General features: G+C 40.7%; 2 protein-coding genes and 2 non-coding genes across 6 annotated transcripts in view; 3 read left to right on the forward strand and 1 right to left on the reverse strand.

The window, feature by feature from the left end:
* Positions 1-229: 229 nt before the first annotated feature.
* Positions 230-4145, forward strand: cln8 (CLN8 transmembrane ER and ERGIC protein). The gene is made up of 3 exons (XM_022217949.2): positions 230-365; positions 830-1465; positions 1842-4145. Exons 2-3 carry the CDS (start codon positions 848-850, stop codon positions 2157-2159), a joined length of 936 nt encoding a protein of 311 aa, XP_022073641.2. The 5' UTR covers positions 230-365; positions 830-847; the 3' UTR covers positions 2160-4145.
* An 874-nt stretch (positions 4146-5019) lies between these two features.
* arhgef10 (Rho guanine nucleotide exchange factor (GEF) 10) overlaps positions 5020-25480 on the forward strand; it is a 50962-nt gene continuing 30501 nt past the window's right edge. The window contains exons 1-15 of one of the 3 annotated variants that reach the window (XM_022217946.2): positions 5020-5209; positions 11943-13791; positions 15456-15854; positions 17217-17561; positions 18547-18583; positions 18845-18933; positions 19237-19293; positions 19952-20139; positions 20739-20855; positions 21537-21648; positions 21926-22038; positions 22165-22242; positions 22323-22502; positions 24491-24607; positions 24949-25041. In XM_022217946.2, the coding sequence (XP_022073638.1) occupies position 13791; positions 15456-15854; positions 17217-17561; positions 18547-18583; positions 18845-18933; positions 19237-19293; positions 19952-20139; positions 20739-20855; positions 21537-21648; positions 21926-22038; positions 22165-22242; positions 22323-22502; positions 24491-24607; positions 24949-25041 (1926 nt within the window). In that variant the 5' untranslated portion in view covers positions 5020-5209; positions 11943-13790. The remainder of the gene's footprint in view (positions 5210-11942; positions 13792-15455; positions 15855-17216; positions 17562-18546; positions 18584-18844; positions 18934-19236; positions 19294-19951; positions 20140-20738; positions 20856-21536; positions 21649-21925; positions 22039-22164; positions 22243-22322; positions 22503-24490; positions 24608-24948; positions 25042-25480) is intronic. The other 2 variants (XM_022217945.2, XM_022217947.2) reach the window with 2 other exon arrangements.
* Positions 12142-12215, forward strand: trnai-aau (transfer RNA isoleucine (anticodon AAU)). The gene has a single exon. It is a non-coding gene; the product is annotated as a tRNA-Ile (tRNA).
* Positions 14109-14181, reverse strand: trnac-gca (transfer RNA cysteine (anticodon GCA)). The gene has a single exon. It is a non-coding gene; the product is annotated as a tRNA-Cys (tRNA).

A 25480-nucleotide genomic window follows, 5' to 3' on the forward strand; every position in this document is an offset into this window, starting at 1 on the left:
ACATGGGTTGAACGTAGAAATAAAAGTAGAATGAGCTCGCTTTGCCTAAAACATTAATTTTGCTCTGAAAATGGTGCCATTATCAGATTAGCATATAAAGCCTGCTGGGCAGCGCTAAACCATCAACTTCTCAACGCCCCCACACTGCCTGTACTGTAAATAGTAGGATAGCCAATAGGATTATGTCTCTCAGCTGTTTTGACCAATAGGATATCCGTGTGTTTAAATGAGGCGGGACTTCCTTTGGGAGTGTCACATGACCAAATTGAAGTCGTATGATGTGAGTTTTTCCTGATGAACAGAGTGTACAGTCAAACACTTCTGCTCGGTATGTGCTGCGAGGATGTTAAGTTCGACACTTTGTGGTGAGTAGACTGATTCAGACTATTTAATACGTGGTTTGCTTGTTTCTTGCCTATGTTCGATTCTTTTTTGTGCAGTTGAGGCTGAAAATTGACACTGAGTCATCGTGTTTTTGAACGACTCGGTAATAAAGGTTTGACTTGGACAGATAAAACGATGCTATTTATTTGCTGTCGAAGGGTTCCTCTTTTTATGAGGGTCACTAAAGAAAACGTAGGGCTTAAAAACGCTACGTAGCTTTTAAAAAACCTTACTTACGATGTCTGTCTTCAAAAACAGGTTGCTAATTTCAGTAAGAGAGCAATAAAAACAACATAAAATGAACCATTCAGTTAAACATGGGACATTTACAACACTAGACATGTATCTTTATGAAGCTTAGGTAAACTTACCATGAGTTTATAGCAATTAAAATATGTTAATTTGTCTTTAGTGGGTTATGTGTTGTCTGTCCATTATTTTGCAGGTGACTCAGACACTATGCATGTACCAGCTGCTGCTGTTAGCCCCATCCTCAGGTGAGCCTCCCCCAGTTAAGGTCCAGTATCCTTCCTCAAACACCATGGCCTCTGAGCAGCAGACCAGCCCTCTAGTCCAACCCAGTGCTGAATACTTCTCCTGGGACTATCGCCTCCAACTCATTGGCCTGGGATTCGCCTTCTATACAGCAACATTCATCCTCTCCCACCTCCTGTCTGTGGCTCTGTGCCGCACCTACAACTCCCTGCTTGCTAAGGAGAAGGTTTTCTGGAACCTCGCAGCCACTCGGGCAGTGTTTGGCATCCAGAGCACCGTAGCGGGACTCCGGGCCCTGACTGAGGACTCTATGTTGACCAGAGACAGAGTGAGGGGACAAGAAGACTGGTCGTGGTTTCACGTCCTCACAGCCACAGGTTTCTTTGTATTTGAAAATGTCGCACTTCACGCATCCAGTGTGGCATTTCGGTCGTTCGACCTTCCACTGGCAACACACCACTTCTTCGCCCTGTCAGGATATGCAGGAGCGGTGGTGTGGGATTCTCTGGGTCACTTCCTCCCGATGGTTACGCTTCTGCTGGAGATGAGCACACCATTCACCTGTATATCCTGGATGTTACTGAAGGTAGGGACCTTATAGAGCTTCATATTTACCTTACGCAAAATTTATTTTTTGTATTGCATCTTAGTAATAAGTTTTTGTTCTGCTTGTAGCTTCTCCTGCAGTCGCATGACCCTTTCTTGCTATCTATTTTGGAAATTCATGAAAGTATCATCAAGTTTCAGTTCCTCTTTGGTCTTGTGCACCTTTTAAGTGATGACCGATAAGGTTTAGTGTTCTTAGAAAGAGGAAGTTCTCTAAAAAAAAAGGCTGGTGGTGCTACCTAAACTTTCTTTGTTCCTTCTACTTACAGATTTCATTTGAGTACCTAGAAGTTATAAAACCGGTATTGTAACATACCATGATTGTTTTTCTTTCCTTCTCCCTTCCTTCCTGACAGGCTGGCTGGGCACGTACTCTGTTCTGGAAAGCCAACCAGTGGGTGATGATCCACATGTTCCACTGTCGCATGGTTCTCACTTATTTCATGTGGTGGGTAACCTTAACTCACTGGGGAGAACTCAACACCCACGTGGCCCTGCCTCAGCGCATACTCTTCTTCACCGGCCTCGCTCTGCTCACGCTCATCATCAACCCCATCTGGACGCACAAGAAGACCATGCAGCTGCTGAATCCGGTGGACTGGAACTTTGGCAACAAGCCGGCACCAGGAAATGGCACTTTGAAGGGTCAGTCTGTAAAACCCCATGCCAGCTGAGGAGTATCAGAGATGCCATTTCTTATTTTGGTTGTTGTTTTATAATGGAAATGTGAAGTGACCTGAAGTAGGATGTTATGATGGGGTTTTTAAATTTTAGTTTTCAACCTGTTTTTTTTCTTTACACATCAGAGGTGGCCTTTCCTGTTAAAAAGGGTAATTATAATAGACACGATATTCTTCCATCTCACTTTATTTTCAGGCAGTTGCCATAGTGGTGTGTTTTGGCTTTTATTATGCTTCCCATCTAAATCTTTTAATGGGAGAGTGTGGTTTTCAGGTCAGTGGATTGTTGCCGTGACTGTTTGCATTACCTTTGAGGTACTGTGTTGTGAAATATCTCCTTTACCAGTCGTGATTCATTATTTCTTCACAACAGCACAGATGTTGCAACAGTCACTCAGTAGAAATAGCTTACAAAAGAATGTCTTGTTAAATCCAAAACGTGTAAGAGTCTTAATACCGTACATCTACAGTACCTAAAAATTTATATTCTCTGATGCTTGAAGACTATATTTCTCTGTCTGCTTATGGTGTGTTGCTGTGGATAGTGAAGGATGATCATTCCAGCAAAGAACAAGTCTGTTGATGTTTTGAGCTTGGAAATATACGCGAGAGGCAGGAGAGATTGTTTCAGAGCTCATCAAACGATTGAGTAGTGAAGTCATGTCACTACAAGCGCCGTTATTCAGCACTGATTGGCCAGGGTAGACTGTACAATTGGATTAAGTTGAAAGAATGAGCCTCTATAGGTTAGTCAGAGGATCTGTTAGATCCTAAGTGGACAGATCTGTTCATTCATGAGTCACATTTTGGACTGTTAATCCACTTTTGGCAAAGAAAGAAACATTTATTTTAGCCATGACAGAATTTTCTTTCTTGGTGCAAGAAAGCTCAGGAATGGTTTACTTCACAAAGGCTTCATTGTTCAAAATGAAAACATGTTGTGACAAAGCTAAAGAAGCGTTGACATGGAATAACTGAGTAACTTTTTTGACGTTTAAGTATTTTGATATTAGAAACAAGGTAGTTTAAACTGGAGGGGTTTTATTGAAGTAGGTGTTTGGCCATATCCAAAATTTGCTTTCTTTTGTGTGTCTTTTTTTCCCTCACAAAGCTGTCATTGTACTGGAAATCTTGGCCTGGTGTGTTTGGTTTGTGTATTGTCATTTATCTGGTACAGGAAGGGTTTTGTTTGTCCTGACTGCAAACATTCAGATTCTTTACAATTTCTCCCATTTGTCATTGTGTTGGCTTCAACAGCATTGCTACTGTATTTCATAAATTGTTCATAATTTTTTGATTCTTACATTTTTTATTTCATTCACAAGCAGTGTTAATTTATGTACAAATTTTGCATGTGGGGATGCAAAATAACACCTTAGGAACAAATGAGTCAACCGTGGCAGTAATTGAACTGTTGAAGACAAAAAAAAAAAAAAAAAAGCATGTGCTGGACTTTTTCTAACCAGGTGTGCTTCATAAAACTTTGCATTATCTGTTTAACTTTGCTGAGTAAAATCAAGATCTTCTGTAATGTCAAACACTGACTGATGTATGAAGAACTGGCCTGCATTTTACTCATCACCATTACCATGTGGGAAAGGCCCCATAAAGAGTTGAGGCTACACTTTGTTCAGTGAAATAGATGCATTTCACAGCTTCACTGACTAGAAATATATATTTTTAACACGGGAAGATTTTTCACAACAGTATTAAATATAGAAAAATTCTTTATTTCATCATCAATTTTTACATTTGATGTCACTGAAACGTTTACTGACACAATTCTGTGATCATATAATGATATGTATTGCTTTTTCTTAGAATTCCATGTTAAATGACAGCGTTACAATAACATTATGAGATGGGCGAAAGATCGCCTGTAAGTTCAATTGCACATCCCAAACAATGCAATATCATGTGTGTATGGAAAATTCATTCATTTGAGTTATTCTGATTTACAAAATAAAATACATTCTCACATGTTGTGTCTCTTGGTTTTGTCCAAAGTTAGAATCTAAGGCTATGCATGAGAGCTTCTGCCAGTAGGTGGCAGAATAGTGATAATTATCTCTACAGTATGTTTCCCTAATATGTTGGCATGAAGTCGTCAGACATGAATTTAATACATTTCTACTTTTTAAGGTTTATTTTTTTCTAAACACGTTGAGCAAGATTATTTTACAAACAAATCTATATCCAAATGGAGTGTCTGTTTCTATTTGAGTGGCTTTAAGTAAAAAACCCAAAAGGAATTACATTAAAAAGGGGCAGGAAAATTTGTGTGAGCAGAGGTTTTGAAGAAATGTAATTTTTGTCAGGAAAAACCTGCAACCATTCAGAGAAGTCAAACAACTGCAGATAAATGTCACTGTAAACATGCACTATAATGTATAATGGGACATGTTTATGGTGAATTGTGCTTAAAAGTATCAGCGTCATAAGATCTGTTCAAAAAGTACAATTCAGCCCAAGAACTGAGCAGTTATTTCAACTGGATGTGCGTTTTTGCTGCAGTGTATTTTTTCCTTGAAAACAAACCTAGAAAAGCAAAAAGTTAGCTGTTTAGCCGGTTCATTAAAACTATTCGATGAAAGTGTTACAAGAAGAATCTCTCGTTTCCTGGAATCTGAGTTATTCAGAGTTTTGCATTCAAATCATAAGGGATAAAATGCAAGACTCGAGTCCAACATCATCTGCGGACAGCTGTTTCGAAGGGAGGCACCTCACACGTCACGTCATCAGTCTGCTGGAACGAGCCATCCTACCGGAGAAGACGATGGAAGTTTGATTGACATCCCAAACAGCCAATCATAGCTCGTTCTATTCCGCCCGCTGGCCAATCAGCTTCTGAGAGGAGGTGCAATCTTCCATGGATGGAGTCAGTTTGCATCGAAGAGTGTGAAGTTAAAAGAAGGGCGAAAAGTGGATGTGTTTTGATGTGTTTTAAGTTGTGTTCAAGTCAGAAATGTGTCACGTTTAACACCGGAACAGCGTTACTGCGAAGGGATAAAACTAATTAATGTGGGGAAAAAAATCAGAACATGGTGAGTTGAGGACATTTTTCAAAGTATTTGACAAAGTTTTAAATATGACAAACATTTGTTTTGCTATCTGTTAGTTCGACTGAGCAATAGAAACAAGGTAAGTATTTGAAATGAAAGCGTGTACAATATTTGGGTTGTGTTTAATTGTAACTTCAGTGTGTTTTTGCATTATATTCCAGTGTATTGGGAGATGGCTTTAACGTGGCGCCTTAGCTAACCTTGTGAAGTTGCCAACACTGTCAGCGACCTGCTATAACTCAGTCACTACTTTTTCTACGCCTTTATGTGAACTAGTGCGCCTTAATCTCGAAATAAGAACATGTTGTGTCTCAACTACGCATTCTCTGCGTTTAGCACATTTACTGAACGAAATACAGACATATGTCCTCATGCTTTTAATTGTCATGTTTGCTTGGCATGTAACGTTCTGATAATGATGAGCACTTAATCATTTGTTTTAACTCAATGCCACTTTTCAAGGATGATACTACAAGCACAAGATATCCTTTTGCTGTTTTACCACTGATTAACCAGCACATAGAGTCCTCAGCCATGATTATAACCTTACTTTCACTGATACAAAGCATACACAGAAAATATTTAAATTCCTGGGCGCTTGACATTTGCCTAAAGTCATTAATAGTTGAGAAAATCTTCCTGAACTGCAGCACTGAACTACAAATTCAAGTAGTCATGCATAGCATTCCTCAGTGAAAGCACTGTGCAGCTTCAGTCAGCTGGAAGATCAGTCTAAACAGGTATTACAACCATGATTTAATTACACTGTTTCCCGCTGTAGTTGTCTTTCTGCACAGCTACAGGCAACTGCCTCAAGGAAACTGGTAAGCTTTGCTAAGTCTCCAAAAGTCGGTGGAAATACAAAGAGTGCTTTGATCTCGGTTTGCATTGTCTAGTGTCATGCATGTCCAGTTCACTTAGCCAACACAAGGGTGAGTCGGGACATTTAGCGGGTCACACACACATGCATGTACTCAAAAGTCTCCACTGGTAATTTGTTTAGCAAATAGCTAGGGTGGCCTGGCTGCAAATACAGATGCTTAGTTCCTCCCCCCACTGTAATAACACTTAAAGAACGCAATCCTGGGAGCACAGATCATTTTTTCTTTGCTCTAATTCGCTGCTCAGTGTAAGCACCGGTGTGCATCATGTAGTCACAGAATTCTTTATGTGTGCCACTGCAGGTTTCTGTATGTGTTCTGTAGAGTCTTATTAAAGTGAAGCAGTACTTTAGCATCTGATTATCCTTCTGTCACGGACATGAAAAGATTTGGTATAGCCTGACTCCGTAGTTTCACTGCAGAAATACCAGGAATTCCTCATTTCTAAAGTAGTTGTCACCAGGCAGTATGTCTGCTATGCCTGTCGTAGCTCATGGAAATGCTCTCTGTTTACCAGGGACTAAGCTTGGGGTGCCAGAGCACACAGAGTTTTAGCAGAGGAGCATACCATTCATTTTTAGAAAGGCAGTTATGGAGTCACTGTCCACCCACCACCCGGCCACTGATCCGCTCAGATAAGACACGGATTAGCAACATAGTTCAGCAACAGCTGGGAAAGAAAAACCACTGCTCTTCTGCAGGTGGATGTGAGAAATCGCATACCAGAACTTGTTTAGCAGCTGTGAACATGTATAAATTTAGACCCAGAATTGACCTGGGAACATCACATTTACATGGTATGTGGAAGTCATCATAGATCACACCAAGTTGCCTGATCCTTTCACTCAGAGGCCCATGCTAGCACCCACATTCTAAGCAGTTCAAGGATGAGTAAAGCTAGGGGTCAACGGCAGTCTTGGCTTCAGAAACTGTCTCCACCCTTTTGAAGTCAGTGCAAAGACCAGCACTGTGATGATCAAGAGGTTATGCAGTTTCCTGTGGTCATTTATTGTAATCTGATTGAGTTGCTCTATTCATATTAAAATTCCTTCAGAGCTTAAATCCAGCCTGTCAACAAAAGTCCTTTGAAACAGCCGCTTATCCACCGCTCACCACACAGTAAATAGTGTTCTTCTAGTGACATGTTGGGTTCTCAGAGCTTTGGTGTGGCTCACTGGGTGGGTGGAGACCAGTTAGGGGTGACAGCCAAGACTACGCTGCCTCTGTTTTCAAATGGACACCACGTTTGAAATGTTATGCAGCTCTAGCCTTTCATTTGTCCAGTGATTCTCAGGCTGGGAGGGCCATGTTAGTGTATTCCATCTTTTATTAGAAACAGACTCTGCCTCAAAGTTGGGGCCAATGTAAAAAGAAACTTTATGCTGTTAAAAATGTCTGTATAAAATACTCCTCCTATAGTATGGGTATAATCCGGCACTATATAATGCTGTAGGGTGCATCATAATGGTTATGCTGTCATGTATTGCATGACCCAGTGTAGCAATGAGTCATTTGCTAGCTTAGCATGGACCACAGTCAGTGTAGAAACATGGCTTCAGTGCTCGCAGCTGAACCCAGATGCCCCCTGACGTGCCTGATAGACCAGACCTAAATCAGATAGAAATGCTGCAGCCCAATGGCTCTGATTATCTGCGTGTATTCTCTAGGTAGTAGGTAATTATAACTGGTAGCTAGTAGAGAATACTATGCTCATCTTCTGTCACAAATGCCACAATGTTTTTATTATATTGCAATAAGTGTGGGATTGAGAGGCTCTGTAAACACTGGGCTTTACATGAGAAGACTTTTGTTGCTACATACACTGAAATACTAGTAATTATGAGGAAGATTGATTGCTTAACTGTGATTTATAATATTTGCGTCCATGAATGTGCTTCCATTTTGTCCTTTGTTGATCTAATCTAAAGTTTCAAATTGCCTGCAGTTAAAATTCCCACTTTCCAAAGTCTGTTTGTGCCTGTTTGTAAGCTTCCCCACCCAATTTGAGGTCAGGGTGGGTGGTGAAGTGTGATGTGTTGTCAAGGCTGGTTGGCCCAGATACTGTGTGCTGTGATAGTTGCAAGGCTGATCCTGTATTAGCCTCAGTGCTTTTGAGTTGAGATTTAGGCATCAGGCTGTGCTACCTGACAAAATAAACAAGCAGTGGATGCATCGCGTTGTCACCATACTGTTTGCAAAACAAGGAAGTCAGTTGTTAACTGTGTGTTGTTGGTAATTCCAAAGATGGGGTTTTGAATCCTGTATGAGCCACAGGTGTTATTAGGCAGTGGTTTATATATAGTCAAGAATCCTAATACAGTACAAGTAATTACAGAGAGAAGTACCTCTTTTCCTTTTTAGTATGCTGCAGGGCACTGCTCTGTCCTCCCGTCAACCTCCCCACAAATACATTACGCTACTTTGTTAAGCCTGTTCCTCTACTCTTTGTAGGCCTGGGATCTTCTTTTTTCGGGCAAGGCCTTGATTACTGTAATCCTGGCAGAAGGGCATACGGCCCAATAAAACAGCCATCTAAATAGCTGCAAAGCTAAAGACAGACATTCAAAGCACACTACAAGTCTCCCCCTCTCTCTCTCGCCACCCTCTTCTCCAGGCTTTTGTTTATGACTTTCAGCTTGTGATTGGAATGCCACTTGTCAGTAAGTGTGCGGCAAAAGCCTCTTACTAAGCCCGGGCGCTTGTTGTATGGAATTGCCTTCAGCATAACACACAATTAATTTTTGACAGTCTCTGGTTGCTCTAAGAGATGGGTATGGGATTTTGGACAGATCAGGAATCCAAATCCTAGTTGGGAAACAGGGAAATTATAAGAAATCTATTCATAGGGTATACAGAAGGTACTTATTTTCTTTTCAATTCCAGTAGGAATTTATTCTATTGTTCTGTTGTTTAGATGATCTGCCATTTATGCATTATTCAGAAAAAACTTGTTACTGTATCACAGCATCTTCCTGCCCATTTAAAAGGTTTGAGTAATTCAAAAGAGATAAACTATAGTAATCCCTTAACATCGCACTGTGAAATGATGACATCTGGTAGAATGTTGCAACATTTTAGGTAGCACTCTGAGAATAAATAGCTGTACAATATTTTTTTATGACTGAGCATAGGTTTCAGTTTATCTTCCACACTAGGAATTGTATTGTCAGTGTGTATGCTACAAACCTATTATCCGTTGTTTAACATCCGTACGTTATTAGGAATACACAGGTGAGCAAATTGTCTGCATTACACCAGCGAAGCTAGATGACTATTTTCCCGTGTGCAGAACACAGCTCAGCCTTCCCAGCGTGTAATGACATGCTCAGCTCAGTCTGTCATCAACCATGGGGATGATTTGACCTTTCTGTTGTCTTCCGTTCCGTCGTCAATCATTGCTCTCAGATTGGACCTAAGCAGACTAGCAGAGTGAATATGAATTAGTTATGCCGAATATTTTTGCCTTGTCAGTAATAGTTTGTAAACTGCTCATATTTACTGACTGCTTTTGTTCGACAGCTTAAAGGTATTCCAGCTTACAGTGCTGCATCGCAGATAGGCTGTTTGTCGAGTGGATCATCTTCACAGAGCGAGACAGGTGCTAGTCTTGTGCACACCACCTTTGAAATTGGACCACACTACAGAATTTGCAAGATCTAATTTGTGGAAAGGTGCTTTTAGTTTTCTTCCAAAAGCAAGTAAAAAGATTTTTAAAAAAGATGAAAATCAGAGTAATTATAGGAGAGAAGATGAATGGAAGAATCTGCTTCTTGATTTCAAAGCCACAGTCAGAAAGGCTGTCTTTACATGGTAAGCAAGTAGACAGAAAAAAGATCGTCATACTGGCTTAACACATAAGGTTGATAAATGAACAAGAATGTATGGAAAAAAATAGCCAGTGTGCTTTGCTTTCCTCTGTTCCTTCCTTTTCCTGCTGTCCTAAATCTCAAACAATGCATTAGAAGGAAAAGGTGAGTCACCTTTTGAAGCTCCTGTCAGGGTTGAACTGTTAGTTCTCACTCCAACATGTACCAGCTCAGTTACAGCCATGTTTGTCAGGTAGCTGCCTGTTTCATACTCATGTATCACTTTTCTCAGGCTGTGCAACATATATCCTAAAGATGGCTTCCGTTGTACTATATGACACAGTGGCTGCTCCTGTCTGTCTCTTTGGATTCCTCTCTGTTGTGAAGGCTAAGATGTCCTCAGGCTATGTATACTCTACCTGTTTCTGTTAGCACTTGAATTATCTGTCGGCCCCACTGTATTCAGCAGACACTGGCCCTGTATATTCACATCCTCCGTTCTGGCCTTGTGCTCCATGAATAAGGCGGAGGACAAAGAGGCAGAGGATTTCACATTGTTTGCAGACAAAACAATCTTTCAGACTTGGAATGAGTTATCTTTCTATGTGCTGCACTGCTGCGGTGTAGATGTGTCTTAGTCAGAAGTAGAACTGATGTTGTTCCTTGCATTGAGCCGTGGATGCATGGGTAGAATATGGGGCATGCATACCACAACAATGACCTGCTTTATGCTACAGCATGATGTCATGGCTCTGTCATCTATTCTTGTGGATATTGGCAAGATGGAGAAATCTGGAAATAGCACAACTTTTTTCTCAAGGAGACATTTGACAGAAACTGTCCCCTCTGGATACAAATTGTGCATCAGCAAACAAAGGCTGTGCTGCTGAGGAATGCAATGTCTCTCATGCCCATGCAGGTACAAAGGTCTCTCCTGCCTCAGCATGTTAATAGCATTTCCCTGGGCCTAAATGTGTGGTTGCTATTAAGTCAAAATGTCACACAGACCTCTGCAACCTAAATATTCGTACCTATGTTAGAGGACTGTCTGTAGTCAGTAAGCCACGAGTCAACTCTGTTAGTAGATTTTCGCCGTCTGGGAAACTCTACCAACATGATAGCATGATGACATGCTTGGGTTTTGATTTACATCAACGTAATTTTTGCAGCCTGCAGGATAAGACTGCCAGTCAAACACGAGAACAGATTCTTCCTGGACTTGAACAAAAATGCTCATAGAACACTAGAATAGAAGCAATAGTAGCCTTTCACTGAGCTTAGTGTAATTTTAGTTTAGTTGTCTAATCTAAGTTTCACTGTATTTGAAATCACATCTTGCAGTGTATAAAGCTGTGCAAGTTTAATTACTTGTGAGACAGTAGTAGATTTAAGACCTCTAGTAAATGTGTTCATTTTGATGTGACCAAAGTTAAGCTGACTAAACAAGATATACAGGCTTATTGTGGTGATTCAAAGCAAGTCAGCAATAAACAAAAGTTCAAATCTAAACGTGAGCTTGCTTTGAATGAATTTAGTTTCAGCTACGCAACCCCCCATACTCCTTGTTTTCATAGTGGTCAATCCACAGGGTATAATCTGTCCATTGCAATGGTAGGAAAGGCCGTTTTACCCATGACATACTCCCACAATTAGCATATGAGAATGTTGTGGACACTTAAACACGTGCTTGTGCCAACAGCCCCTAGGAGCACTATAAGGGCTTCTTTTGTTTTCATTCACTCTATTATTTGTCTGAATTAGCCGTGGTTCACATTCTGTTGTTGACACAAAAGGTACCAGACGGTGACCACACAGCCATGCTCCTCTGCTGTGTGCTGCTTTGATTAAGTAACGCAGAATCACAACTGTGGTTGAGCTTTTGTTAACTGAATGGCTCGCATTTTCCAAGCCAGACCTGCCTAACTTGTGACATATGGAAAAATTCTTCTTTTCTTCAGTTAATTTAAAATTAGTGCTATATCAACCTGGCTATATTGCATTTTTGTGATGTTTGTCCTTTTCTTTCAGGAGTGTGTGTCTGCGTAGTTAATCCTCTGCATGCTGCTGTTTGAAGAGGTTGTGCAGAAGAGCAGAGAGCATGGACATGGAAGACTTCCCTCCCCCGCCTCCTGAAAGTAAAGTCAACAAAACTTTGTCTTTTGCACATGATAAGCACATTTCTTTTTTCTTACGCACGACAAACATGGTTGAAGGTGGGTGTTTATATGGCCGGTTAGCTCAGTTGGTTAGAGCGTGGTGCTAATAACGCCAAGGTCGCGGGTTCGATCCCCGTACGGGCCACAGTTTTTGAATTTCAGTGTGACAAATTACAAAAGTTAAAGGTGATTCTTTTTTATCAACCTCTTTTTTTCCATGTCCTAGCACTTGTAATTGTTAATTAAAATCATCAAAATGTGCATAAGGGAACGAGAACAAACAAATATTTTTTTGTTAAAAATTGTTTTTTTTTTAGGCATTCTGTAATTTCCACCTCTAAATTATGAGGTTTTCTAACTTCCTTCATCGGATCAAACAAAACAAGCATTGGCTCAAGCCCTGTGCTGTAACTGTTTACAGTCCATTGCCGATTTGTAAAGCACCAACAAACTGCTGACAGGGAAATTAGAGACCTAATTGAGCACCTAAACAAAAGAAGAAGAAATATCTTTAACTGCAAACAGTTTTGTGTTACTGTTATCTCATAGTTGTTTGGTTTGCTGCGATTACAACGTCAGGCCGATAGAACCACCTGCTAGCTCCTGTAGGTCATCTCTTGGTCGGATCACTTCCCAGAGGGCTGCTGAAACTGGACAGCGTGAGTAAACAACACAGATTCCTCTCCTCCACCGCTGTGGAGTGTGTGGGCAGAGGAACGAGTGAGGAGGGTAAAATGTGCTGTGCGACTGTGAATGCCAAACAATGTGCCTCAGTGTTGGGTTGAATACTGCCTCAGCAGCACACACACACACACACACACACACATACACACACACACACGCGCGCACACACACCCTCCGGGGATAGACACAGACCAGAGAAATGCTTGGTGTCTTGCTGGCCAGTCGCTTGCTTTATTCCCAGGGCAATGCAGGAGCAGATCGTAAGCCAGTGACTCATCTGAGGAGACCATTATGTAGCAGAGTGGAGATAGGCCCTCAGAACAGAATCCATATTGTCATTATGAATTGACAATGGGTACTTCATCAAGTCTGTGTGCCACATTAGCATGTATATTTCTCCATGATCTCGGCCTCTGGATTCTGACAAGGCTACAGGGCGGAGAGAATTCCTCCAACATGAACATATTTTTTTTATTGCCAGTTCAGTGTTGGGACACAAGAAACTGTAGGATTCTCATGAGTGACTGTGTGTTTTGGTTGTTACATTTGTCAGAGGTCACCGTCCAGCGCAGTCTGTAATTAAGCTGCAGGCATGCGTACCCATACAGCTAACTATCAATGATCTTCTCTACCCATAGTTTCAGATGTCCTTTTGAATGGCCAGTATGACTCATGGTGTGGCAAAATCCAATCAAATCAAGCCCACTCTGGTGTAGTTAAGTGTTTCATATTGACGCCACAGTGAGGTTAGTGAATGCATTATATAGCAATGTTTATAATACGAGTATGCATCGTACTTTTTAGGACTTGCATAAACTATTAGCGAGCTATCCGTGCCTTATCACTGTCTCAAACCATTCATTACTGCACAGGTGGAAAAAGAAAGATAGCATCTCTGTTTCTTTGCACTTCTCTCTTCCCCATGCACACAGGGTCACAGTGCTGACCTGGGACATTAGTCACGGACCATTCTCTCACACTGACGAGGTGAAACGCCTACCTGTCAAAGCCTGAGGGAATCGTACTGGTGATTTAGAGTTGCGTACCTTGTTGTGAGAAACTTCAAAGTCATTGTGTTTGCTTCTTTGAGCTGAGTTGAGTTGAGCTGGTCACTATCGGTGGAGCTCACAGGCCTGAAGGGACAACGCAACATGTTCCAACAGGGAAGGTGGTTAATTTGATGGTTATTGCGTGTAAAGAATAACCTTATCAACTTTTTTATTACGTGTATCTTGGAAATGCAGCATAAGAGATAACTGTAATTGTGGTCGTATACAAAAGCTTTATGGAGGGATTACTTTGGTTAACAACTGTGGAGAGGTAAAACATTGGTTGGGTCAGGGAGAGGTCAAGATGCCGAAACCCGGGATCAAACCACGGACCTTTAAATCTGCAGTCTAATGCTCTCCCGACTGAGCTATTTCGGCCTGCATAGCCGTGAGGAATAGATCACTCAGTTAAGGTGGAAATGAAATCATGCAAAGTTGGAATTTTCTGTTTACATTGGAAACACAGTAAGGATATGAGAGAGAGAAAGATAAGACTTTTGTCTAAAATTTAATACGGTCAAGCTGTAACTACTGATGAAAGTGTTCTCAAAGAATCTGTGGTATTTGGGAGCAACACACCTACAAATTTTTAAGTTTCCAGCAAAACTTGAGAGTTGAAGGATTTGTGTGATTAACGCTGTGTTAGCCCTGTTTAAATTACCACTTCCTTTTATCACCAACATTGAGTTAAGGCCAGTTTTAAAGAAAAAAATACATTACTTTTTTTTTTAACCTTGCTTAATTAAACATACATTTTTTTATGGCTCCATTGGTCTAAATAAAGTCTAAAATCCAGTTTCTGCTCATCTTATAGGTATAAACATGAAGCCAGATGATGAAAATTGGTCCTGTGCATTCCTAAGCCTTCTATTCGCTCTTACTTCACTGAGTCAAGCTCACACTTCTGTCAGCAGATCAGAAATAATGCATAAATTCAGGCAGTACTACTCACTAAAGGGAGTATAGGCTCTCTTTCCTGCTGGCCTAATTGCAGAGTGGAAACTGGAAAGAGATTTGTTGCTCCCTTCCTGTCTGCTGCCAAGTGAGCGCTCGGATGTGAATGTGACGCCTTTGAACGCAAACTATATCTTGTAGTTCTGCCCTAGTTTGTTTTTTTGCTGTAAAGAGAGCAGCTGATGCACTGTCTTGGTGCCAATCCTTGATATAAAAAATTCTGTAAGAAGAAACACAGCTGTTCTCGACCCCACCCGTAATTATAAGGCTGTGTATGGCCTTCAGCTTTTCCAGTCCAAGGACTAAAACTGCCACCCACAGAGTACATAAGTTTAACTTAGGTTTAGTAGTAGAATTACAAGACAAATATACAATATTGGGCATATGTTCTCTGATGCAGCAGGCCACAGTTGCATGTGTATAGCCTGATGTTGCACATTTTGTGAAGATGCATTTGTGGTACAATTTTTGTATAAAATAATGATATAATCTGTTTGTTTTTTTGCTAATCCAGTGAATTAAATTAGTGACAAAAAGATTCTATCCCAACTATGCCCTAATAACGCCCCGATTTTTAGCAATGAAAACATAAAATCATTAACGGCTGATGAATCTTTATCACTGCATAAAGACTGATATCACTGTATTGCCCACCTCTTTTTTGTGGCATTCCCTTGATCTGTGATATTTCTCTCCAGTGTTGGCAGATTGCGTCCCTTTTGCAGATGAAGATGAGGGGGAAGCCTTCGACTTCGATGACAGCGGGGATGACATCCCTGCAGCTGATTGCCCACCTCCTGCACCTCCAGCTCCTCTAGCTCCCATCAGCAAGGATCAGAGCCAGAACAACAATGCGGCCAGTCACCCTGACGCCCTTCTCCCCGTCCCGACCCCCCCAGCACCTTCCTCCGCATCCAACACCACTCTATCATCAGCCGACACAACGGTTGCCACGAGAGGATCCTCCACAGCAGGTGGAGAAACAGCAGAAGCCAAGGGGACATCTGCTGCTGAGGGGGCTGATGACAGGGAGAAAGATTTACCGCTTCCACCCCCTCCTCTAGATGATGACACAGAAACTGATCCTCGAACAACAGGTTTGCAATCCGAAAGTGCTGACATTTTATTCTCGCTCCAGGCAAGTGAAGGTATTTGAGTCCATCTTAGCTTCTCCTTGAGGCAGAGAGTCCTCCCCACAACATTTGTGGTCAGTTAACTGCAAGTAATGCCTTGAATATGGAGCAGTGATCACAAATTCTCCACATTCTCCTGGCATGTTCTGTGGACATTAACTGACTCTAGTTCAGCCCCTCGAGCTCAGGCTAAGGTGAGGTCGTGAACTGGGGCAGTCTGTCTCTCTCATGACACCTTGTATCTCTGGTTGCCTGGTGCTGGAGATAGTCTGGCTTTCATCACTGAATGTCAAGACAGCAGCAGACAGGACGGGGCTGCTTGTTCTCACTCACTCATTCTGTAGTGCTGCAGTTAAGAGATGTCCACACTGCACTTTTCAGCTTTTGCACAGCTTTTGCCCTTATAAGGAATGCATGAACAAAACACCAGCGTATGGCTTGTGTTTTGTCATAGCGAGGATCTATCAGTTCATTCATTCCTTATTCACATTTTCATAATCACCACTTTACAACTGCATAATGCTACAGATGTTCCCCTCTTGTCCTAACCTAAATCTGTAGTTTAAACTACAGCTGCATGGAATGGTTCATCTGGAATGGCCACATTTTGGTGTCCTGAATGTAAGTGTCTAAAACCGTATTACTTGTAACAAACATGGAAGTAATGGAAATGTTTCATTCTCTTTTTGAGATTTTGGGGTGGATTACCACTGTAGATGTGTTTTATAATACATAATAGACCCACTTGGGGTTCATACAAGCAATAGCGGCTTGTATGAGACACCTTTTACTGTTCATGTTTGATTGAATAGCAAAGTTTAATAACTGCTTAATTATTTAAAATAAAGTGCATCCCTTGAAAATTAGCAAAACTCTCTAGAGAATCAGAGCAGTAGAAATTAAAAATGACGCTTATTACAGCCAGCATTTGTGGATCTACTCTAGAGATCCATCCATCCTTTATTTATACACCGCTTAATCCTCATTAGGGTTGCTGGGGTCTTAGGTTGAAAGCAGGGGACACCCTGGACAAGCTGCAAACACACTCACATTCACACCTAAGGGCAACTTAGAATCACCAGTTAACCTGAGCATTTTTTTGGACTGTGGGAGGAAGCGAGAGAACCTGGAGAAAACCCGCACATGCACAGGGAGAACATGCAAACTCCATGCTGAAAGACTAGATGTAGATGTCTAGTAGAGATGTATCTTTATGTTGCACTCTGTTCCAGTATCTTTGTGCCTGAAATGGCATTTTTCACATTTCTTCTAAATGAAATTGTACACATGGCACGTAAGCTAACTGTATATTCTTTGTTTTACCAGGCATTGAAGGCCAGAATGCATCCATCAGTGACCTGCACCCTCCACAGGCTGTCCCTCAGACCTCATCGCAGGGCAAAGTCAACCCCTACTCTGTGATCGACATCACTCCTCTCCAACTGGAGGAGCTGGAGCAGAAACATGGGCCCTCCTCTTCCACTTCCTCACCAGTGGAGCCCAAAGACCGAGAGGCAGAAGGCCATGATAACCACCCCAGCCCTCTTGGCATCACTTCAGGATACTCAGTGCCAGTACCTTGTGGCTATGCGACCCCCTCGGGTGTACCACTCATCACACCAACTTACACTACACCAGTCATCATTCGACATCTCTCCACGGAGGAAGATGGTAAAGTAGAATATTGCAAAAGCTTGAAAATACTTTTCTATAATAGTGATTCCTAAAATAATAATGCAGAACAATAAAGTAGGTCAGTTGTTGATCAAGGTTTGCTTTTTAAGTATATGCAACAACAGAAAGGTTTCTTTATATTAAGCCTCTGTTTATGTTTTGAGGGAAATTCCTCCTTTCCTGTCTCACTGCACTCAGACCTAGAGATACAAGCCTGTGACACGTAAATGCTGTCCTAGCTACTTTTATTCCCTGTCCTTTCTTCTTTCTCTTGTTTTTCCTGAAGCCTGGCCACAAGGAAATAGGAACTAAATTTAGCCCTCCCCAAAGATCTGTGTTGGCTGTGAGGATTTTCCGGTTTCCCTAAAATCCTGCAGTGACTGAGTCCAAGCCTGTGGCCTGGCAGTCTCAGTAGCCTGATTGCACTGTAATTATCTTACCAAGGTCACACCATATTGAAATACTCAGATGTTTTAGCAGGATACTTTGGAAAGTCAAGGAGATGTGTGATGATGTAGAAAATTATTACCACTTTCGTAGTTAGGAGATCTTGCACGTAGCAAGTATGCTTTGGTGCTGTGAACACTTTTCCTGACATGTTCCTCGGAAAGCAGAAGGGTACAGAAGGAATTTTAAAATGGGAACATGACAGGGGAAATTTATGGAAGCACATTTACAGCAGAATATCATCTTGGCTTAATTATGCACAATCTATGGAATCATCAGTGACACCTAGTGGCACAGAAAGGTTCTAAACTTTTGCCTGACATGAAGTATGCAGCTTTCTTCTATATGTACCATCTTCTATAGCTGCATTCGTTCCATACTCCTATCATTTCTGTACAGTAATATCACATACTCAGGTTTGCAGGTTTTGTGGTTGGAATATGAGAACTATGGGACCTCAAAAAACAGCTACAGGCAAGAATATGTATTGTGTTATCGATTTATGTTGTCTGAGTTTCTCTCTTTTCGTCTCCAGTGACAGTGGTTGGGACTGGCAACACCTCTGTTGACAGGTTAGTCATATACAGCACCACCAGAGCATGTCTATGCCACTTATTTACATGTATTGCTATATCTTATGAGAGATATTCAAAGTATTTCCCCTGCTCCCCATGTACAGTTACAGTTATGGATTTGCTAGTATATTATAAATGCCTGCTGCCCTCATGTCAGTGGTAATACATAGAATAAAATCATTCTGCCAGCATACAAAATGTTGAATTATGCCTTGATTTCTTGACCATGTACTTATATATATATTTGTATTTTTCAAGTGTTTTCAGTGAAGAGTATCCACCTATTAGAGAAGAGGATGCTTTGGCTAAATGGGCATCAGATCCTGCCAATACTGCATGGATGGAAAGTAAGGAGTACAAAAATACATGTAATAGAGATATTAGAATACTACTGTTGTCTCAGTTCTCTCTACATGCTCTGCACACATACAGTGCATGCCTTTAAGGGGCTGTTATGTACTCTTGTTATTTTCTTTTACACAGCTCAATTCCCAGACACTTCCTTCCCTGTTTTTTAAGGAAGCAGACCCTTGTCTGTGCCTTTCTTGTAGATTCCCCCTTACATTACGTCCTGATTGTTGTGTGTGCAGCCCAGTTATGTGATGAGTAGCCGTGCATTTGTGGTTGTGACTGTATGTTATGTGCTTCAGATCCAGATGAGGTGATTTATGATGATGTGCCCAGAGAGAACTCTGATTCCAACACAGGTTTGTGAGCTTTCTTTCTGATTCTTGCATTTTACAAATTTTAGTCTTCACCTTCTTGTCTTTAGCCAGAAACATGTCAGAGTTCTTGGCTTTCGCTTCCAGTTTCCTCGTAGTTTTGTTTTCAAAAACCTCCATTTGACTCATGTGCTCAGACTCAAAAACTTGTATTTTTGACTTGTTTATTAAAAGAAAAAAGTGTTAACGTTTGGCTGTTATATTATGCTGATGGTGAGTGTTCCGGTGTATAATTTATTGCAGTAGTAACTTTAAATAATTTGCAGTTGCTATACATAGTATTACTATTACTATAGATAATATTACTATTATTATTGTGACACCTGGCAATTTAAAATTGAGAGTACAGTTTGAAGTGTCGACAAAGTACCAGGAACACTTTTTTCTTATATAGTCTAATTTTGTACCAACATCACAATGCCATGGCATCAAAAATCATCATGCAATATCAGCACTTTTTGGCCTGCTGTCAGCAAAAAATAAGCAAGATAAGCTTTAAAATATTTATAGCAGAACTATTCTGTTGGAGTGCAGTATAAATTGTTATTGTGTGATCCACAATATACAAGTTTGAGTTTGTGCTATTAATTTTTGTAGTGCATGCTTCATTGTATAATTTTTATGATTGTCCTCACTCACACAGACCCAGATGAGATGATCTATGATGATGTGGAGCTTGGGGAGGAGGGTGGCTGTAACAGCTCCCTCGACAACGGCTGGAGCTCTAGTGAGTTTGAAAGCTATGACGAGGCCAGCGATGGGGAAGGCCGTCCTGAGAATGGCCTGCCTCACGCCTTCATGAGAGGAAAGCCACCCCAGAGAAAGACACATGTATGTATAACTATGACCCTTCCTTTTCTGTCCCTGGGTCACAGCCAACAACCAAATCCTGTTGACACATTATACAGAGCTTGCATTTCTACCTCTGCCCTCTGCATACCTGGTTTACTGCAAATTGCAATAAAGGAAGCAATATATTTCATTATATGAAGGTGTAGTTTAAATTTGTAGATTCAAACAAATGTTTGCTTATTCTTAACCTGTGGATAAGTTATTTCTCAGTCAAGTTCTGTGTTTTTTCAATGTTGTCCATTTACTTGTGCTGACCTGAAAGTGATCTTTCTGGCTTGTAGACAGCTTGCTGCACTCTGTAATGTTTTGCTGTGTGGTTTTGAGAATTAAAGTTCACTATATTTTTAGTCTAACACAGAGGTAAATTACTCCCCAGTAAGTGGGTGAAAATTGCCCCAATCACCCAGTAATTGGAAAGGAATTTTATTCCTGTTTAGAAGGATATTTTTGAAAGAGAATAAACTCAGTCAGCAGTCTAACAAGCGGCATATTTAGATGGAAATGAGTTTGCTGGAACTGCTGAGATGCAAGCTCTTTCCAAAACCACCAGGAGTAACGCTCACTTTGCTTTTGTTTAGCTCTCTCAAGATCTGACACGCTTGAAAGAACACTATGAGAAAAAGATGAAAGATCTAATGGCAAATACAGTGGGAACGGTAGAGCTACAGCAGCTAAAACAGAAACACGAGCAGAAGGTAAACTACCTGAGGCTCACCTTTGTCTGTGCTAGATGAAGTAGTCCCAACCCTTTACTCTCAGTCTGGCTAACTCCACTCTGGGCATTTTGTCACTGACCTGGTGCCTTCATCCTGCTCTCATGTGAATGCCTTCTGGTGGCGGTGCTGGTGATGGGTTTGCAAACTGTTCATTTGCCTCACTGTCTGCTGCATTGACCTGTCTTGTTTTATGTTGACGCATCGGGGGTTGTAGAGCTTAGAATATGTTCTGAAGTAACATTTGTTTATTCTGCAGTAAACTGAGACAACAGCAACAGAGGTCTTATTCGAAAGTTCATGTGGCCTCCTGTCTACAGTATAAAGAGACCTGCTGAAAATGATTGTGGTATTTCAATCATTTCATGTTGTAAATCAGTTATTTTGGTCAAAGTACTATGTTACTTTCAGCTGATGTCCCAGTTACTGTCATTCTTTGGTCAGCTCTGCACCTCTGTTGTCCTGTATTTTATAATCTGCCATACATCTTCATCTTTAATCTAACACTGCTTCTGTCCTGCGTAGCTCGGTTCAGTCACCTTTAGCCATAGGTTTAGACAAAGTAAACTAAACCCAACTTTGGATTTAAATTCCCAGCTATGAAACGTGTAACTTTGTGTTGCTATTTTGACAGAGATAATAATATATTTTGTCTCATCAAAGATGCAAAAGCTGGTGAAGGCTGCTAAGGAAGGGACCAAAGACGGACTTGAGAAAACCAAAGCTGCTGTGAAGAAGGGACGCTCTTTCATTAAAACCAAGTCATTCTGTCACGGTATGCGACCCTTAAACAGATGGTTTGTGTTTAGTAATAAACTTGTAGCCGACTTTGTGCTCTGATGCAGCTTCCTTATAAGTGAAATATGTAAAACAAATCTGCGTTATCTTTGTTTGACAATTACAGGCTTTGTGTTTTTACTCAGACCCCTTAGATTTACTTATGTTTGTGTTACTGTGAAAGCTTCAGTGTCTTATGAAATGGTGATGCAGTTTGTTTAGGATACCATTTTTTTGTCCCTTTGTTTAATTGCTTTCTCTTCTTAATCTTCTAGAAAGGAAATCGACCGCCTTCGAGGATGAGGAGTCTGAACTCTTCATCGAGGTGGACTGTTTCAATGTGGAGCCAGTACTGTGTCCAGCACCAGAAGGTCTTTCACAGCAACAGGTGAAGAACATGCCTTTCAACTCTGAATTAATGTTTGAAGCTCTATGCCTTTAAACTTTAAATTAACTGTTAAAGGAAACCTGCTGTTTGACTGAAGACCTCTGGTTTGGTGTTTTTCTTCTACAGCTTGTTAGAAGGTGTATATTGGGGTCTATACTGGAAAGTGAGAAGAACTATCTTGATGCACTCAAAAGGATATTAGAGGTACGCAGAAAGGGCTGAAGTATTTGCCAGAAATGTCTTGAAGTGTTTGTTGTTACAGGTTATATTGTCTGTTTTTCCAGCAATATGAGAAGCCCCTGTCTCAGATTGAGCCGAGACTGCTGAGCGACAGGAAGCTGAAGATGACCTTCTATCGTGTACGTGAGATCCTGCAGTGCCACTTCCTCTTCCAGATTGCCCTGGCGAGCCGTGTGGCTGAGTGGGACAGCCTGGAGATGATTGGGGATGTCTTTGTGGCATCGGTAAGCAGAGACCAGTACAAAACCAATACATGAAACAAAAAATCCCTATATAAATTTATAAATACCCCTGAACAGCTTAAATTCAGCAGTTCTTTTATTATTTGAAGTTAGTGTCTTAATGATAGCTGTGTGCAGCACAACCTTCTTTCCTTACTATCTTATTCTGTGTCAAAGACACTTGCTCTCATGCAGATACAGGGAGCTGCACTCTGTTCTCTTATAGTATCTACTCTATCCTCTTCTTGTCTTTGGCTGCTTAGCAACTATTAGGCAAGAAAACAAAAGAGCTCATCTCTCACTGCCCTGCTCACCACTTCTCTTCCTTCTCTTTCAACTCCTGTTATTAGAGGAGCAGTGACACCAACATGTCTGCTCAGGGCCCTCTCTGCCCTCCTAATACAAGTCATAAAATATCAAGACTTTATGCTACAAGCTTGTTGTGGGAACGTATGTTCCCAAATTTTAAGTGTCTGTATAGAATAAAATTTAAAGATTGTAAACACAAAGTAAAAATAAAAGTGTTTCGGTATCTCATCAGGTAGTTAATTTGCTTGCTAAAAGAACACAGGAGCTAAAAGCACAGTCTGCCCAGCCACCTCACAACATTAGATAAAGTAAGATTTCCAGATTGCAGAAGACTTACTAAACTTCATCAAAGAAACTTCAGACAACCAGACACACATTTTTTGGACTTTTTTCAAGTCAACATTGATTTATAAATGTAAATGTTGACCTTTTAATATGAATCTACAGCATTCCCAATTGATAGGACTCAGAGTGTGGCGTGCAGACGCACAAACAAAACCGACAATGAGATCTTTACCCAGTCACTGCCTCTTATAGAGTCACTCCTGGAAGGTTCCAGTGATGCACCTTTAGACTCTTGAGATTTCCAACCATGAAAACCCTCATGAGTCTTCAGTGGCCACTGGCTTTTATGAGGGAGTCAAACATATCTACTTTTACAAAAGATGAGTCAGGTACTGCTGCCATGTCCAGTGACAATACAGACACTGATTGTTTGCCAGCTGCCAATAACACTTGAGTCATGATGACAGAGCGTCAGCCAGCTCTGACCGAGCTGATGGAGCTGCAGGCTGCTTTTCTTCACATGCATCAAATCTGTCCATTAAGTACCTGCCGATGCAATTAATTTCAAGCCTGGCCCTGATGGAGCTTTAAAGGACTTGCAAATCTTTTCTAGTGTAAAGAAGACAGTATTTTCAATCTTTACATCGCAAAAGAACTAGTGAAACTCTGTATACAGTATGGAAATTGCAGCAGTAGTACAGTACATAGGGCCACGTATATTTTTAAGGCGTTCTTATAAATGGAACTCCACTCATAGAGTACCTGATGGAGGTTAACTCCAACCTAAACCACACACGTACTTCTAAAATCTTCCTAAAAAGGTGGAGAAAGTCTTCAGAACATTAATCACTGAAGGAAAAGACATTATTTGATTGTATCAAGGGTAGTGCAGTAGGTCTTCAGACGAAGAAAAGCTGTTTGAATATGCAGTACAAAATCTGGAGAGCTCTGTCCAATGCTTTTGTAAAAGACATGACAAAGAAAACTAATACGGTATTTTTACATATGGGCTGACAACAATTTTTCTTTGTGTTAAGCTAATATTTTGATTGCTTATGCATATGCCAAAATCATTCACAGGCAATTTTTAGTCTGATTTGAAAATATGTATGAACTAGTGAATGCATGATTATGCAGCGATTCAACTTGTAACTCCTACCTACAGATAGGGAAGTGAAAGTATAATGTTACTAAAAAAGTTGCGATAGCCACATTTTTGTGCACATAAATTTCACTTTTACTGATGCTGCAGCTATACTTTCTTAGAAGCTCTTTTGACACCTTCATCGGCCAAATTTATGTCAGCTGTCTGTGCGTTCCAAAACTATTACAAATCATGTGATGCAATGTATTCCTGCAAGGAGTCAATATGTTTTAATATCTGTGTTTCTCTACAGTTTTCAAAGTCCATGGTGCTGGATGCCTATAGTGAATATGTGAACAACTTCAGCACTGCAATGGCAGTAGTAAGGAAGACGTGTGCCTCCAAACCTGGCTTCCTGGAATTTCTCAAGGTTTGAATAAAACAAAGCAAAGTGTTAAATAATGGTACAGCTATAGTACCCTGTGGAAATGGTGTCATGAATATTGTTCTTACACAGGGATCAGATATTTTTTTACGGAAAAACATGCGCCTATTTTCACTGTTAGATGATTATCTTTATTCTTGTCTGTATCAATAGAGGGCTTCCAGCAGTTTATTTGAACTCTTTATTTAGTGCAACTCTTGCTGTTGTTTAGCAACTTGTTGATTTTAAAGACTTTTACTCACATTAAATAAAAATGAGAACAATAATTTCAAGTCTTTAAACTGGTTTATTCCTGCAAAACAGTTTACTCGTCTTCTCATCTGCAGAATCGTCAGGAGACCAGTTGTGACCGAATGACTCTGTATGGCCTGATGATGAAACCTATCCAGAGATTCCCACAGTTCATTTTACTCCTTCAGGTGTGATACAATTTAGTTTTAGCCTCCTTTACAGTAAAATGCTATATACAGAAGACAGTGTCGTATATACAGCCTATTCACCAGCAGAGGGAGTGCCATGCTCATAAATCAAGCCACTTTGTTTTTCAAAATGCTAATTCCAAGAGAAGGCAAGGGAATTGCTAAGAAGGGACATGGTTTCCTCATCTCTTTTGATATTACTTTTCTTTGCCCTGGCATATTTGCATTTTTCTGTGTCTCTTGTAAAAAAAATAAAAAAAATAAAAAATTGGGACACTGGATCTAATCAAACTCCTTTGGTGATGTAAAAATAGAAGTAAATGATAATAGAAGAGAGCATGCTTTGATCAAATGTTGTTGGACACATTTAATTTATGCAGATGTACTCAGAGTTGTTCTGGTGCCATGTTTGCATTATAATAACTGTTGATAACAAGCG

Source organism: Acanthochromis polyacanthus, chromosome 1 (genome assembly GCF_021347895.1).
Source record: "Acanthochromis polyacanthus isolate Apoly-LR-REF ecotype Palm Island chromosome 1, KAUST_Apoly_ChrSc, whole genome shotgun sequence".
In the NCBI taxonomy this organism is placed as follows: Eukaryota; Metazoa; Chordata; class Actinopteri; family Pomacentridae; genus Acanthochromis; species Acanthochromis polyacanthus.